We start from the raw sequence: 14,233 nt of genomic DNA on the forward strand, positions 1-14,233 counted from the left end.
AAAAATAGGAGGAGTAAAGGAAGGGCTCTAAAGGGACAGGTGTTGCTTCGAGTTTCGAACAATAATAGAAAGAAAATGAGTTGTTCGATTGGCACGTGACACATCAATTGTTCGTTATTTTTAATACAAATTTTTGTCCCATAAACTTAATTACAGATCCTTAGTATACTTAAAGAAAAGTATAATAGATATATATTTCTTATTTTGTCAGATAAAATGAATCATAAAATCATTTATTTCTCTAATGATTCGTAATTGATGATAGATTTTCTATTTTCTTTTAGGATTTATTGTTATAGAAACGTATAACGATAAATGGGTGGGGTGGGGGAAAAATTGTTTCGGCGAAGTTATAAATATAAAAAAGAAATAAAAAAAATTAAAATAGAAAGTAAATCATCTCTCGAATGAACTGAAAGTAAAATTTAATCGCGATTTGTGTTGTTTATCTCGTTTCAATTTATTACCGATTTCCCGACGTTTCTTGATCGATCAGCGCGTACACACACACACACACACATACACACATATATATATACATACTTGTGCATGGAAAGTAAGTAAAGTAAGCGAGTATATACATCTACGTAGATCTCGTCGTAAAGTTTCGACGTTTCCCACGTAGCCGACTCGTAATTCATGAACGAAGAATAAAGAAATGGTGGTGATGGTGGTGATGGTGGAATCAGTGATTATGAAAACAACGATTGTAAATAAATAAGCGTGAAAATCGATCGTAAAATGTTGACTAGGCTAAAATAAATCCGTGGGTTGGTTCGGTTATTTTAAGTTACACCAATACGATGACACATACTTGCGCCTAGTTTTATGCGTAAAATTATTATTGGAAAGCTTGAAAGTAAGTTAGGTGGTCTCTTTACGTTTTTTTTATTAATTTAATCGAACGGAAGTAAGGAAATAACGTTTAACGAATTATTTCTACGGAAAAATAACGATGGAAACTTTCTCCTCGGTAAATAAGGACGAAGGACTAGGAAGGACTAGGAAGAAGGAAGTTGGTGAATACGATTGAGATAATCGCAAGAGGTTAGAATCTTTTTTCCAAAGGACAGTATGCATATATAGTCTTTGACTGAAGCTAATTTAAATACCAATCCTTAGCAACGTATACTCTTCCTCTTCCTCATCCTCTTTTTCGTCGTATTTATCGAGCTCATGCATCACTTACTACTTTCTTCTTCTTCTTCTTCTTCTTCTTCGACACGAGCAGATAATTACGCGAGTTTTAATAATGAGTTAGGAAGTGCGGAGATCCTTAGTTCGTTCGTTCGTTTGCTTAGTACCAATGATATGCGTGCTGTTCACCACATGGTGGCTACGTTAAATCCCATAGAAAGCTAATCTCTCGCTTGAAGCACCCTGAGTTTGTGTGCATTTACCCTTCCCACTTTATTCTTCTTCTTTTTATTATTTTTCTTATTCTCGCATACCATAGTTCCTTTTAAAACGTTCTCCTTACGAGCACCAACCCAACTCTTTTAAGTTTACTCGCGTTTCTCACGGCTTCGAAAAAAACCATAGAAAAGACAACAATCATCATAGTAGTAGTAGTAGTAATAGTAGTAGTAATAGTTGAACGTATTTTAAAACGATTATTCTATCTTACAATTATAATAGAATCTACTTAAATGTATATATGTATTTTTTTTACTTTCTATTCTATCTCACTTACTTTTTTTTTTTTTTAAATCATTCTTCTCTTTCTCATACCAAATTGAAGTTTCCCATGGTTATTATTTATCGTAAATACGACGAAGGAAGTAGGACGAGATTATATTTTTCTTTTTCTTCTTCTTCTTCTTTCTCTTTTCAATGCATTTTACAGCATGGCCCCGAAAATCACAGCTTGTGTTACGAAACGTAAGACGAACGAACGAACGGCCTTTGCGGCCAGTGTCTCAACTAACGTTCAGGAGGACCTCACTCATTATACCTTATCCTTAATGCATAACGTCGCGGTTAATGCACTGTTATTGCCAACGATCGTATACGCGAACCTTCCCCCCCCCTCCGTCCCCCCTTTGTCCTTTTCTTCTCTTCGTTTAATAGCATTACCTCGTGATGCATAATATTATTATTCCTCCCTTTGTCATCGGTTATTTTTTCGGAACACCAGTTTACTCGAATCGATCAAAAATTCGAACAAAATTTATTAATAAATTTATTAATAAAATTTATTAATAAACTAAATATAATATATAATATAATATAATATATATTATATATATATATTATATTATTAATATTTAATTAAATATATAATATAATAAATATATAATAAATTATTATTATTAATATTATTAATATTTATTAATAATATAATATATATTATATATTTATTATATTATTATATTATTATTATATTATTATATTATTTATTATTATATTATTATTTATTATATTATTTATTATTTATTTATTTATATATTATTATTATTATATTATTATATAATTATTATTATTATTATATATATTATTATATAATATTATTATTATATTATAAATATAATAAAATATAAATATATAATAATAACTATAATAAATTAAAGAAAAAAAAAGAGAAAAAAGAAAGAAATATTAATTGTATGAAGAAAGCTGTTAATATTAAATCAAGGTATTAGAAATAAATCTTTGATAATCTGTTGTAAATATTGTAAGCTTAAAAGGAATCATTTTAAAAAAAGGATTAATCTGACGTCTATTAATAACAATTTAACCGTCTTAGAACATGATAGGATAATGCTTGATGGTGATCGTAAAACCAGCGCATTTATTAGCCTTGCTTTTACTCGTGGAAAGTAACATCGAGTGTTAGTTATTCGTTATCGATATATATATATATAAGGGGTGTCGGAATTATTATTCACAAAGGAGGAGGGGGGAGGGTATATAAACCACGATTAAAATTAATAAAATAATTTTGAACAAAATAAGATCGATGGGATCGAATTGGTTCGTCGAAGACATGGATGACATTTGCTGGACGCGAGTTTATTTTTTTTTATTTGTATTTTTTTTTGCCAAACGCAACGTAGAATAAATTTAACGTTTATGAACGACTTCCTCTCTCTTTCTATCGATCTTCCGGGTTTGCAGGATAAATGCTCGAGATGTTGGGTCGTTTCTCGAGCTTACGACGTTCTTTGCGTTCCGCGTCCATGCTCGGGAAACATTCTCGGATACCACTCGAAGAAAATGATTATACCTACGTCGTTTCTCTTTTGATTTCATTCTAACTATCCCCCTAACGTTTCATTTAATATCATACATCTTACGAATAATTCTATTTTCTCGAAATATTATTTCGTAGGATATCTCGTTAATTATGATTCCTGTGTATAATCATTAATTTACAAATATATTTATTTTTATTGATGTATAGATTAAACGTAGATAAAAAGATTATATTTCCAGATAGATATTTTCCTATGAAATATATTAGATTTTCAATTGAAAATCTAATTTATTTATATTATACGCGTATATACGTATTTTATCACGATAATCGTAATTGGATCGTTTAAAAGATTATTTATCAAAGATCTTGCGTTAGATCGTAGAAAAAAGTGAACGAAAAAACAGGTATCGGGGAAGTTGCCAATGGGAAGAAGAGAGCTTTAGTATTTCTACGAATCAATCGATAGGAAGATTCTTCGATGCGAATGACTTCAAATCATTCTTCTTCCTCGTAGTATTTCTCTTAACTCTTGGTAGGATCCGTTCGACGTCCTATCCAGCTTTTCTTTTTCTGTTTCTCTTTCCTCTTCATCTTCCGGGTTCTCTATACCCGTAAATGTTGTGTCGACCAATACGGGCATTGTTCCTTCTAAGGTAGAAACAATACCACGAAATATCTTTCCCTTTCTACTCCCAACGAATATTAAAGCCTACTACTACTATTGTTTCAATCCTTTTCCTCGAACACCACCACCTCCCAACTTATTCGAAAGATCATTAAATTCTTTTCTTTTCTCTCTATCTTTTCCTTTTACGAATTTCCTCCCAATTTGTAAACGTTTAATTTCTATCATTTGAAGTAATTATCGTTACACTCGAATATTATCTTGCAATTCGTGTTACACGATTTTTGAAGTTATACCTTCTTTTGGCGCGTTGGGGAAAATTTAATGGGGAATTGATTTTGTTCCGAGCGTCTGGAAAAACACCATGAAGTTGTCTTCTTTTCTTCTTTCTTCCCCTTTTTTTCTCAAGCGGGTCACCCATCCAAATACTAATCGTACTCAGTGCTGCTTTACTTAAATAATCGAGCGAGAATTAATGCTGTAACCGCGCCATGGCTGTTGACGCGTGAAGTAATTCAATATATCTTTCTTATATTTAGTGTGGACTGATATCTATATTTTCATATTTTCTTTTTCTTTTTTTTTATTCTTTCTTATATATATATAATAATTATTATTTATTTTTTTGAAGTTATTTTTTTTCTTTGAAGTTTTTTTTGAAGTTATTTTGAGGTTATTGAGGTTATGTTCGTTTTGGTACGGCAAAGAAGTATAACTTCTTACGTACGTACATAAGTACACACACCAGTTTTTTTTAAGTTATTTTTTTTCTTTGAAGTTTTTTTGAAGTTATTTTTGAGGTTATTGAGGTTATGTTCGTTTTGATACGGCAAAGAAGTATAACTTCTTACGTGCGTACATAAGTACACACACCAGTTTTTTATTTATATTATTCTTTTTTTTTTGTTCTAAAAGAAAATCAAAGTAATAATAATAATAATAATAATAATAATAATAATAATAATATATTTATGTTTGAAATTCGATTGAATATTTTCGGTAAATCAAATAATAAATCACTTTAAGAGATTAGAGAAAGAGAACCAAAATTTTCTACACACACACACACACACCGAATTTTTATAATAAACGAATGCAAATATTGGAAAAATTTGAAAGAATCTTTCTATCGAAGTAAATCGAACTAAATTCGTGGACCATTTCCATTCGATCAATCTTCCGGGTGACGTGTAAGTAAATACAAGAGGAACGTTCCTCCTCCTCCTCCTCCTCCTCCTCTCGCGTCTGGTATCCAATATCGTTCGACGAGTAAAACGAGTTTCGGTACCCGACATAAACGGACCAAACCAGACCTGGGGCTCCTCCTCGTCGTCGTCGTCGTCGTACTCGTGGATGTTCGTGTAATCCTATAGGAAACCTTCCGCGAGTTTCACTTTGCAGTTCTCCGTTACCGGATCGCGTACGTTCGTGAACACCCTACTATTCCGAAATATACGCACACGAATGATTATAGTCATTCGAAGGAACAGTCGTGATTAGAAATAATAAAAAAAGGATACTAACGGTGTTACGTTTATTTTTCTGTTTTTTTTTTCTCTTTTTTCGTCTATTAGAAAGAAGAAAAATTATTTTACACATTCAAACACGTAATCATTTTATTTAAACGCTAAACGTATCCAAAGATTTTAATCAATTGGATAGTGAAAAATATATCTTATTTTTTATTTTAAAAATAAATCATTTTATACAAATTACAGGACGTTGATCATTTGATCGATACGTTTAGTGTTAAATCTATTTAAAATGCACTTATTTTTCCAATTAAGATAGAATAATATTTAACGCGTTCTTGTCGATCAATGTAACAAATGTAAATATCAAACAACAAATTCTACAATTGAACGTACTTTTTTGGTCTTACAGAAGAACGATGCATTAATCTCACGCTCGACTAATTCTAATGAATAAAGTCAAATTCACATCACGAACATACTTGGTAACATATATATATATATAATAAATGTGTATAAGTATGTACGTGTTGGTAGCATCGTAAGTTTCACGTAGTTTTAGTTCTTCGTGTGAATGCACTTTTAACGCGTTTAATGCGGGCCTAATACCAGTCGTTGACCTTATTCTTTTCCGCAACGCTCAAAGTATCACGTTCTTATCTCAGCAAGTCAGAAAGAGAGAGAGAAAGAAAGAGAGAGAAAGAGAGAGAAAGAGAGAGAGCGCATGACCGGTTACCGTAGCCGTGACTTTTTTCCATCGTCCTCCAACATCGGTGCTCCAGTTAGACACCCGTTCTTCGTTCTCTGCAAGAAACAATGTTTCACGCGCTCGTTCTTTGACCCGTTTTAAAATATCGAAAACGTTGAAACGAATGAAACGGCGATCATACAAAAATCACAATTAAGATTTGTTTAAATCTCGTTTTGCATTTTGAATCGACTCAACTCAATAATTGTGTTCTCATAATGTGTATTTTTTGTTTGTTATTTTGAAAAAAATAAGCAAGAGATTAATAAAGTTCGATTGTGTACGATAGAACGATGATAGTTTTGTATTAAACTTTGATAAAATTCATTCGTTTAATTTGGAATAAAAATTGCAATTAGGACGTTATATACTAATTGTAAGTATGTATAAAAATTAGATGCAATTAACGTGCAATTTAGATCTTAGAACTATGTCACGTTTTTACAAATATTTTTTTGTAAGTTTTAGGAAGCAAATCCGTTCGCAACAACAAGTGTATTTTCTGTTTGTTATTTTGAAAAAAATAAGCAAGAGATTAATAAAGTTCGATTGTACGATAGAACGATGATAGTTTTGTATTAAACTTTGATAAAATTCATTCGTTTAATTTGGAATAAAAATTGCAACTAGGACGTTATATACTAATTGTAAGTATGTATAAAAATTAGATGCAATTAACGTGCAATTTAGATCTTAGAACTATGTCACGTTTTTACAAATATTTGTTTGTAAGTTTTATGAAGCAAATCCGTTCGCAACAACAAGTGTATTTTCTGTTTGTTTGTATAAAACTTTGATAAAATTCATTCGTTTAATTTGGAATAAAAATTGCAATTAGAACGTTATATATTTGATAGGTATATACTAATTGTATGTATAAAAATTAGATGCAATTAACGTGCAATTTAGATCTTAGAACTATGTCACGTTTTTACAGATACTTTTTTTGTAAATTTTAGGAAACAAATCCGTTCGCAACAACAACTCAGCTATTAACTATACTAGGTATAGTTAATATACATACTTATATTATACGTATACATAAGGTGTTGAGTTAACGCACGATCTGTAGAAAGATACAAGCGCGAGGAAAATGCGAATGTAGCTTCGATAAATTCCGAAGCCGCGATTCTCGTCCTCCCCTATGTCTTGTTGTACAGCAGACAGATAAATTTATACGTTTGCCAAGAAAGAAAGATGAAGGTCGAAGTACTAGTACTTACTTACGGTTCCCTATACTATTGCGATCGAACGATTTGTACCAAATGGATTGCACTTTGCCGGACCTCGTGTTACTTTAACGATTGAGTCGTAAAACAACGAGAGAACTTATCGCACCGATTGTTTGTCGAAATACAAACAATATATACACAACAATATATATACATATATATATAATTAAAAGAGATTAATAAAGTTCGATTGTGTGCAATAGAACGATTGTTTTGTATAAAACTTTGATAAAATTAAAAAAACAAACAAACAAACAAACAAACAAACAAAAAAATGATAGCAGATAGACTACTAGTATCGATTACTACTACCCGTTTGGTACAACAATATATAATTAAAAGAGATTAATAAAATTCGATTGTGTGCAATAGAACGATTGTTTTGTATAAAACTTTGATAAAATTAAAAAAACAAACAAACAAACAAACAAACAAACAAAAAAATGATAGCAGATAGACTATTAGTATCGATTACTACTATTACTCGTTTGGTACAACAATATATATATATATATATATAATTAAAAGAGATTAATAAAGTTTGATTGTGTGCAATAGAACGATTGTTTTGTATAAAACTTTGATAAAATTAAAAAACAAACAAACAAACAAACAAACCAACAAAAAAATGATAGCAGATAGACTACTAGTATCGATTACTACTATTACCCGTTTGGTACAACAATATATATAATTAAAAGAAATTAATAAAATTCGATTGTGTGCAATAGAACGATTGTTTTGTATAAAACTTTGATAAAATTAAAAAACAAACAAACAAACAAAAAATGATAGCAGATAGACTACTAGTATCGATTACTACTACTACCCGTTTGGTACAACAATATATATAATTAAAAAAGATTAATAAAGTTCGATTGTATGCAATAGAACGATTGTTTTGTATAAAACTTTGATATAATTTAAAAACTAACAAAAAATGATAGCAGATAGACTACTAGTATCGATTACTACTACCACCCGTTTGGTTATATAGTAGTGTAGAACTTTCTACGTCTCCACACGCGTCTCTCTCGTCCGCGTTGCAGTCATTCTTATCGATTGAAACACGGGGATGCACTTTGGGCTCGCACAAGTGGGGCTAAAGGAAGATAGAGGAGGGTAACGTGGTAGGAATTAATGCGGAGAATGACTAAGCGCGTGATACTCTACCCCCCTTTCCTCCTCCCCACTGTCTTTCGGACAAGGAGGGGTAATTAATACCGTTTTTTTCTTTTTTTTTTTTCATACTTAACGGCCACGGGGAAAATTTATTGTAAAAGATTAGGATAACGATAGTTGACTAGTCTTCTTATGCCTTATTTTTGAAACATTTTTTTTTGTTTACTATATCAAACGAATAATAATTTCTTTCTCTTTTACGTTTTTATCTTTTTTAAGTTTAGACTCGTCCTCGATTCAAATATCGTTTCGTTAGCCTTTATCCAACCACCACGACCTTCATCACTCGATATTTCCCGTAATTTTATACGATCGCACGGTGCAACGTCGTTGTAACGTCGATTCCTTTTCTCGAACGATCGAGATATACACATACACGCACACTCACACACACACACACACACACACACTCGCGAACTTTTCTACATATTTCAATACATATATATATATAAATGGTATAAGTAAATATATTTATATACAACGAAGAACGTATATAAGTAATAGTAGTAGATAGATAGCAGAAAAGAAGAAGAAGAAAAAGAAAAAGAAAGAGAAAAAGGAAAAGAAGTTGTTGCACGGAATGTGGGATCTTACTTTGCGCGATGCGTAGTAACGATTTTAATCTGCGCCAGGATGATCGCAGTCTCTCGAGAACGTATTCTCGACTGGAAAGAAGATGGTAATAAAGAAAATGGTAGGAGAAAGAAAAAAATAAAAGAAAAGAATAGAAAAGAAAAGAAATTAAGAGAACGTTGAAGAAGAAGAAGAAGAAGAAGAAGACGGATAAAGCGAGTGAACGAATGATTGTGTCTGTGTCTGAATCTGTCTATCTGTATCTGTTTGTGAATATATGTTTATATATGTGTGTGTATGAGAGAGAGAGAGAGAAAGAGAGAATGAGAAGGAACGTACATACACGCCCCTTCGTCACGGAGAGCAGGAAAGAGTCGCGGTCAATGGCTGCGGTATCCGCAGGTTCAAGGAAAGCGGGCTGGTCCGATTCGACACCGTGTTGTTCCAAGGAAACTTGAACAGGTGACGGTGGCTCGTGAAAATGCAGGTTAATAGAGAATGCCTTACATTAGATACAAACCAAAGGAAACCTTCCTACTTTAGTTTATCTAACATTTTTTTTTTACTCGTAACACCACGTTACTTCTCACTATATTTATCCATGATTTTTTTTCTTCCTTTGTTTTTTCTTCATCTTATTTCTCAATATTTTATTTCTATTTAAGTTAATTTTACCGGTTTTTTACTCCAGAGAAGTATTCTAATTTATACGATTAATAATAATATCGTTATTATTATTATTAAATAAATAATATCATTTTTATACTCTCTTTATACGTAGTAGTTTTTTGTTTATTTTTTTTTTATATGTTATCGATGGGAAAATATTTATTTATGGAGGAAAAGGGGGTCTGTATATTTTCGTTTAATCATCGTTACGCGAATTGGATCATTGAAACGTTGAAATTACACGCGTTAGTATTATTTCAAATATAAAATTAAATGAGAAAGATATATCTACATGTATTAATATATATGTATGTAGGTATGTATGTTATATGTGTGTATAGGTGTTATTTGCGTATTAGTCGCATTTCACGAGTTTGCACGGTGTGCAAACGAGGGCGGTGACTCTGAAAACGAGAGGAGAGGATTGAACGCGCCACTTGTCCCGACAATGCCGAGAGAGACCTTTATGAACGGATAAACGCGATTTAAGGGAAAGGTAGAAATAATAACGAGGGAAGAAAAAAACAGTAAGAAACAAAACAAAACAAAACAAAAAAACAAAACGAAATTTAAAATCATATCAAAGTAAACATAGAGAAACACGATCTACGTTTCACGTTGTGCAACAATCGTGAAAGAAACAAGGTTTACGTTGTATTTCGATGATACGAAAAACCGAGGTCTTGATGGGCAGGAGGGGGTGGAGGGGGGTGTGGGAGGGAAAGGGAAAGGGTGGATGAGTAGTTACAGGAAACGAATACGAATTCGTGGCGCACGCACTTTTCGGAGAAAGGGACAGAACCACGCACATTGCGAAGGTTGTATAGAAACGAACGCGAGGAGGTTCATTATCGACCGCGTATCGCTCACATGGAAACAAAATACGCGACTACTCTTCTTCCTTGTTGCATTTTAGTTGTCGTTGTCGCGTTAATAGTCGTCGTCGTCAATGCTAAACGAAAAAGATATTATTTAAAAAAAAGAAGGAAATAAAAATACACCACAATGATGTTTATAACACTTGACGCAACGAAATCGTAAACGGAAGACATTGAATTATTGTTATTTTCGATAATATTTATGCAGCCGTGACTGGTACCGCCAAAAGCGGCATATCTCTGCATAGCAACAAACAAATAACCTGCATTTTCAAATCTTCTCTTTTCCCTCTGTCTACTTCCACATTATCTTAATTTTTTTTTTTTTCAATTTTCTTACATCTACAATTTGGATTATAAAAAAGGAGAGAGAGGGAAAGAGAGGGAAGGAAAAAAAGGGGAGAATGGTAAATGTTTTGGGGCGCGGACAAGGAACAGGAAGCCATAGGGAAAGAGAGAATGAGAAGAGAGAGAGAGAGAGAGAGAGAAATAGAGAAGTTATCGATCTAACTGAGAGTTCCCATACCGGTGCATGAAGGCGGCAGTAGACATGTTACTATCCATGGGGTAGTTCCATATATATCTCGGCCCTGGAGCACGCCCTTGTTAACACTCCCAGCAAACGGAAGAAGAAGTAGTAGTAGTAGTAGTAGTAGAAGAAGAAGTAGAGAAGATTGCTAACGTTGTGTTTTTGTTCGTATTTGTGTGAGAGGGAGAGAGACAGATGGAAGATTCTCTCCGCTCACAAATATAATATATATTTATATATATATTATACTCTTCTCTCTTCTTTATACTTAATCAATTAAAAAAAAGGTTCACTCCGAGTAATATTGTTGCATGGATTCGTTAAATGTTTCATCGGAACCAAACTGTTTCAAATCGATCAACAAAACATGTAAACACCGTAAAACCGATCCGATCCGATACACGAGATTGATCAAAATGTATTCGTATTGATTAAATAGTATTATAAAATATGTGATATGATAAACGACGAATGTGCATCAACACGACGGATTGAATTTTATCAAAGCATGCCAGCACCTGCTCTACGACCTAACAGGTTGAAACCGTCGGCTGGACTGAAGTCAGAATGCGCATTCGTCGTCGTCGTCGTCTGGTCGGTTTCCATGGTGGTGGCAATGGTGGCCTCCTGCCGGTGCCACTAGAACTGCTGCTGCTGCTGCTGCTGCTGCTGGAGGTGCTGGTGGAGGTGGAGGTGGTGGAGGTGGAAATGGTGGAGGAAGAGTCTGTTTTAATAGTAGTAGTAACGATACCGATATTGTTGATGTTGGATTATGGTTGTAGTAGTGAAGGAGGTATTCGGTAGCGACGGCAGCAATTCTGATGGTGGGGGAATTGACAGAACCGTCTGCCTGGCACTCTGCCGCGTTTGCAATCAGACACCCGCGCAAGCCTTAAGGTTCGTTGCTGATGTATGAATAGAAAGAGGAATAAAAAAAAGTAAAAAGAAAAAGGAAAAAGATATGCCGGAGTCGTCCAATAGTCGTTGGAAAAAAAATTACCGAGTCGGCAAATTGAGAAAATCTTTACCCCTTCTCTCTTATCGAATATCAGATAGATAGATGTATATAAATGCATTTTCTTAATTCGAAAATCAAAGCTAATTAAATTATTTCCCTTATTTTATAATATATATATATATATAATATAACACAATTATATATATAAAATATAATATATAATTATATTTTTTATATTATTTTATTTTATTATATTTTTATATATATAAAATATAATACAATTATATATATTATATATTATTAATTATTATTAATTAATTATATATTATATATATATTAATACAATTTATTATTATTTCTTTCTTTTTTGTTTTTTTTTCCTTTTTTTAAACAAATTCTATTTATTCTATCTTTCATATTATTTTTAATGAATATAACGTAAATCATTCGTCAATGCATTTTCGTATTTCATTGCATTTTATAGTTCTAGGTACTAACAGTAATATCGTAATATCTTTCATTCTGGTCTATTCATCTTTTATCTCTCTCTCTCTCTTTCTTTTTCTTTTAACAGAAAGAGAGAAAGTAAATAAATTTCGTTCGTAAGGGATCTTCTTCTTCTTCTGAACCTTCTTGGTTCTTTTAATCATTTCGATCTTCGAATAGAACAGGTGATAACGAGCGCTCATGTTCGAGATTAAAATCTAAATTGTCGCAAGCTTGAGAACGGAAGTCGATCCTCTACTCGGTGTTTTCGTGATTTCGTTTTACCTCCTCTTCTTCTTCTTCTTCTTCTTTTTCTTCTTCTTCTTCGAAGAAGAAGAAGAATCGAATGAGAGAGGTAGAGAGACAACTATCCATAACTCGAGAGATCGATTTCTTCCTGTTTTACTTCTGGCTATCAAGAAATGATTTATCGTCCTGAGTTTTTTCACATCGAGATATATCGAGATGAAACGATTAGGATGATCGTATAACTTTCGTTCTCGTATCGCGCGCTCGTCTATTGGAAATCTAAACGCCCGTTTGTAATATACCTATTTTTTTTCTTTTTTTTTTTGTATTTCTTCATAGGGGTGAAAGCAAAGGTAGTAACAGAAAATTTGCATCGATTGCGTTACGTACGTAAAAATTGCTGCAAACGTGTGTTCGATCTCTTTAAACTCACTTTTCACTCTACTTTAATTTAATAGTTTATTTTTTTTTTTATTATTTATTATACTTATTCCAACATTTCTTTCTATCTTAACTCGTACAATTTATTATCTCTTCAAAAGTAACAACCGATCTCCATATAATTAACTAACGGATAGATAGTTCATTACAATGACGGCAGGTTGGTAAAAAATGATAAGAAAGTAAGTAGACAAAAAAATTAAAAAGAAAGAAAATTAAACTTTCCAACTGCAAGTGTACGATCCACGAATTTTTTTGTCCTTTCGTTTTTTTCTGAAGTAAAACTTCTTAAGCGTAACGTTAACGATCCAAATTTTATGAAACGATAAAAAAAGAAAGAGTAAGAGAGAGAGAGAGAGAGAGAGAGAGAGAGAGAAAGAAAAAGAAAGAGTGAGATAGAACACACAGCTCATTGAAAGTTGAACGAAATTATGAAAGGTTCCAGTGTGTAATAGATAAATCTACTTTTAAATAAATCTATTTTGTATTATTCAAAATATATAATATTCAAAATATTGAAGACTTGTATCAACGAATTTCTTCTTTGTACAGATTTCAAATAAAATTGTATGCTAATAGAATGCAGTTGCAGTGACAAGCAATAATCAAGACCAAAATATGTTAAAAGGTAAATATAATAATCTTTTATTTGTAAAAAACAAGTATTATATTACACTTGAATAATATTTATTCAAAGCATTAATAAACTATTATTTCTAGATAGATGTTCAATCATTTAACTGGAAGAAAGAGCAGATTATTTTCAATACGATAAGAAGAATCCAACAACACTGTAATCATGAAAGATTTTGGAAGACACCAGTGAAAGTATTCCATTCTTACACTGGAAAGAAAACATGTACTATAATATTTTATCAAAAGAATTGAAGGAGGAATGCATCTTGGTTATTACAAATTTAAAAGACAAATAGGAAATACGTTACATTAGAATATTCCTAACATATATTAAATATATTACTTAGCATTGTACT

The 14,233-nt window shown here is 32.1% G+C and overlaps 1 protein-coding gene and 2 long non-coding RNA genes across 5 annotated transcripts in view; 2 read left to right on the forward strand and 1 right to left on the reverse strand.

The window, feature by feature from the left end:
• Positions 1–11,733, reverse strand: part of LOC122517375 (myb-like protein I) — a 44,647-nt gene extending 32,914 nt beyond the window's left edge. For both annotated transcript variants that reach the window (XM_043635730.1, XM_043635729.1), the window contains exon 1: positions 11,105–11,733. In XM_043635730.1, the coding sequence (XP_043491665.1) occupies positions 11,105–11,142 (38 nt within the window). In that variant the 5' untranslated portion in view covers positions 11,143–11,733. The remainder of the gene's footprint in view (positions 1–11,104) is intronic.
• On the forward strand, positions 6,014–7,232 carry LOC122517378. Its single transcript, XR_006303822.1, has 3 exons — positions 6,014–6,420; positions 6,507–6,691; positions 6,778–7,232. It is a non-coding gene; the product is annotated as an uncharacterized LOC122517378 (long non-coding RNA).
• Positions 9,365–14,016, forward strand: LOC122517376. Of its 2 annotated transcripts, none has more exons than XR_006303821.1 (3): positions 9,365–9,493; positions 13,794–13,869; positions 13,962–14,016. It is a non-coding gene; the product is annotated as an uncharacterized LOC122517376 (long non-coding RNA). The 2 variants fall into 2 exon arrangements; XR_006303820.1 differs by having other exon boundaries at positions 9,366–9,518.
• Positions 14,017–14,233: the final 217 nt, after the last annotated feature.

This window comes from Polistes fuscatus, unplaced genomic scaffold, assembly GCF_010416935.1.
Source record: "Polistes fuscatus isolate 324 unplaced genomic scaffold, CU_Pfus_HIC Scaffold20, whole genome shotgun sequence".
Taxonomy (NCBI): domain Eukaryota; kingdom Metazoa; phylum Arthropoda; class Insecta; order Hymenoptera; family Vespidae; genus Polistes; species Polistes fuscatus.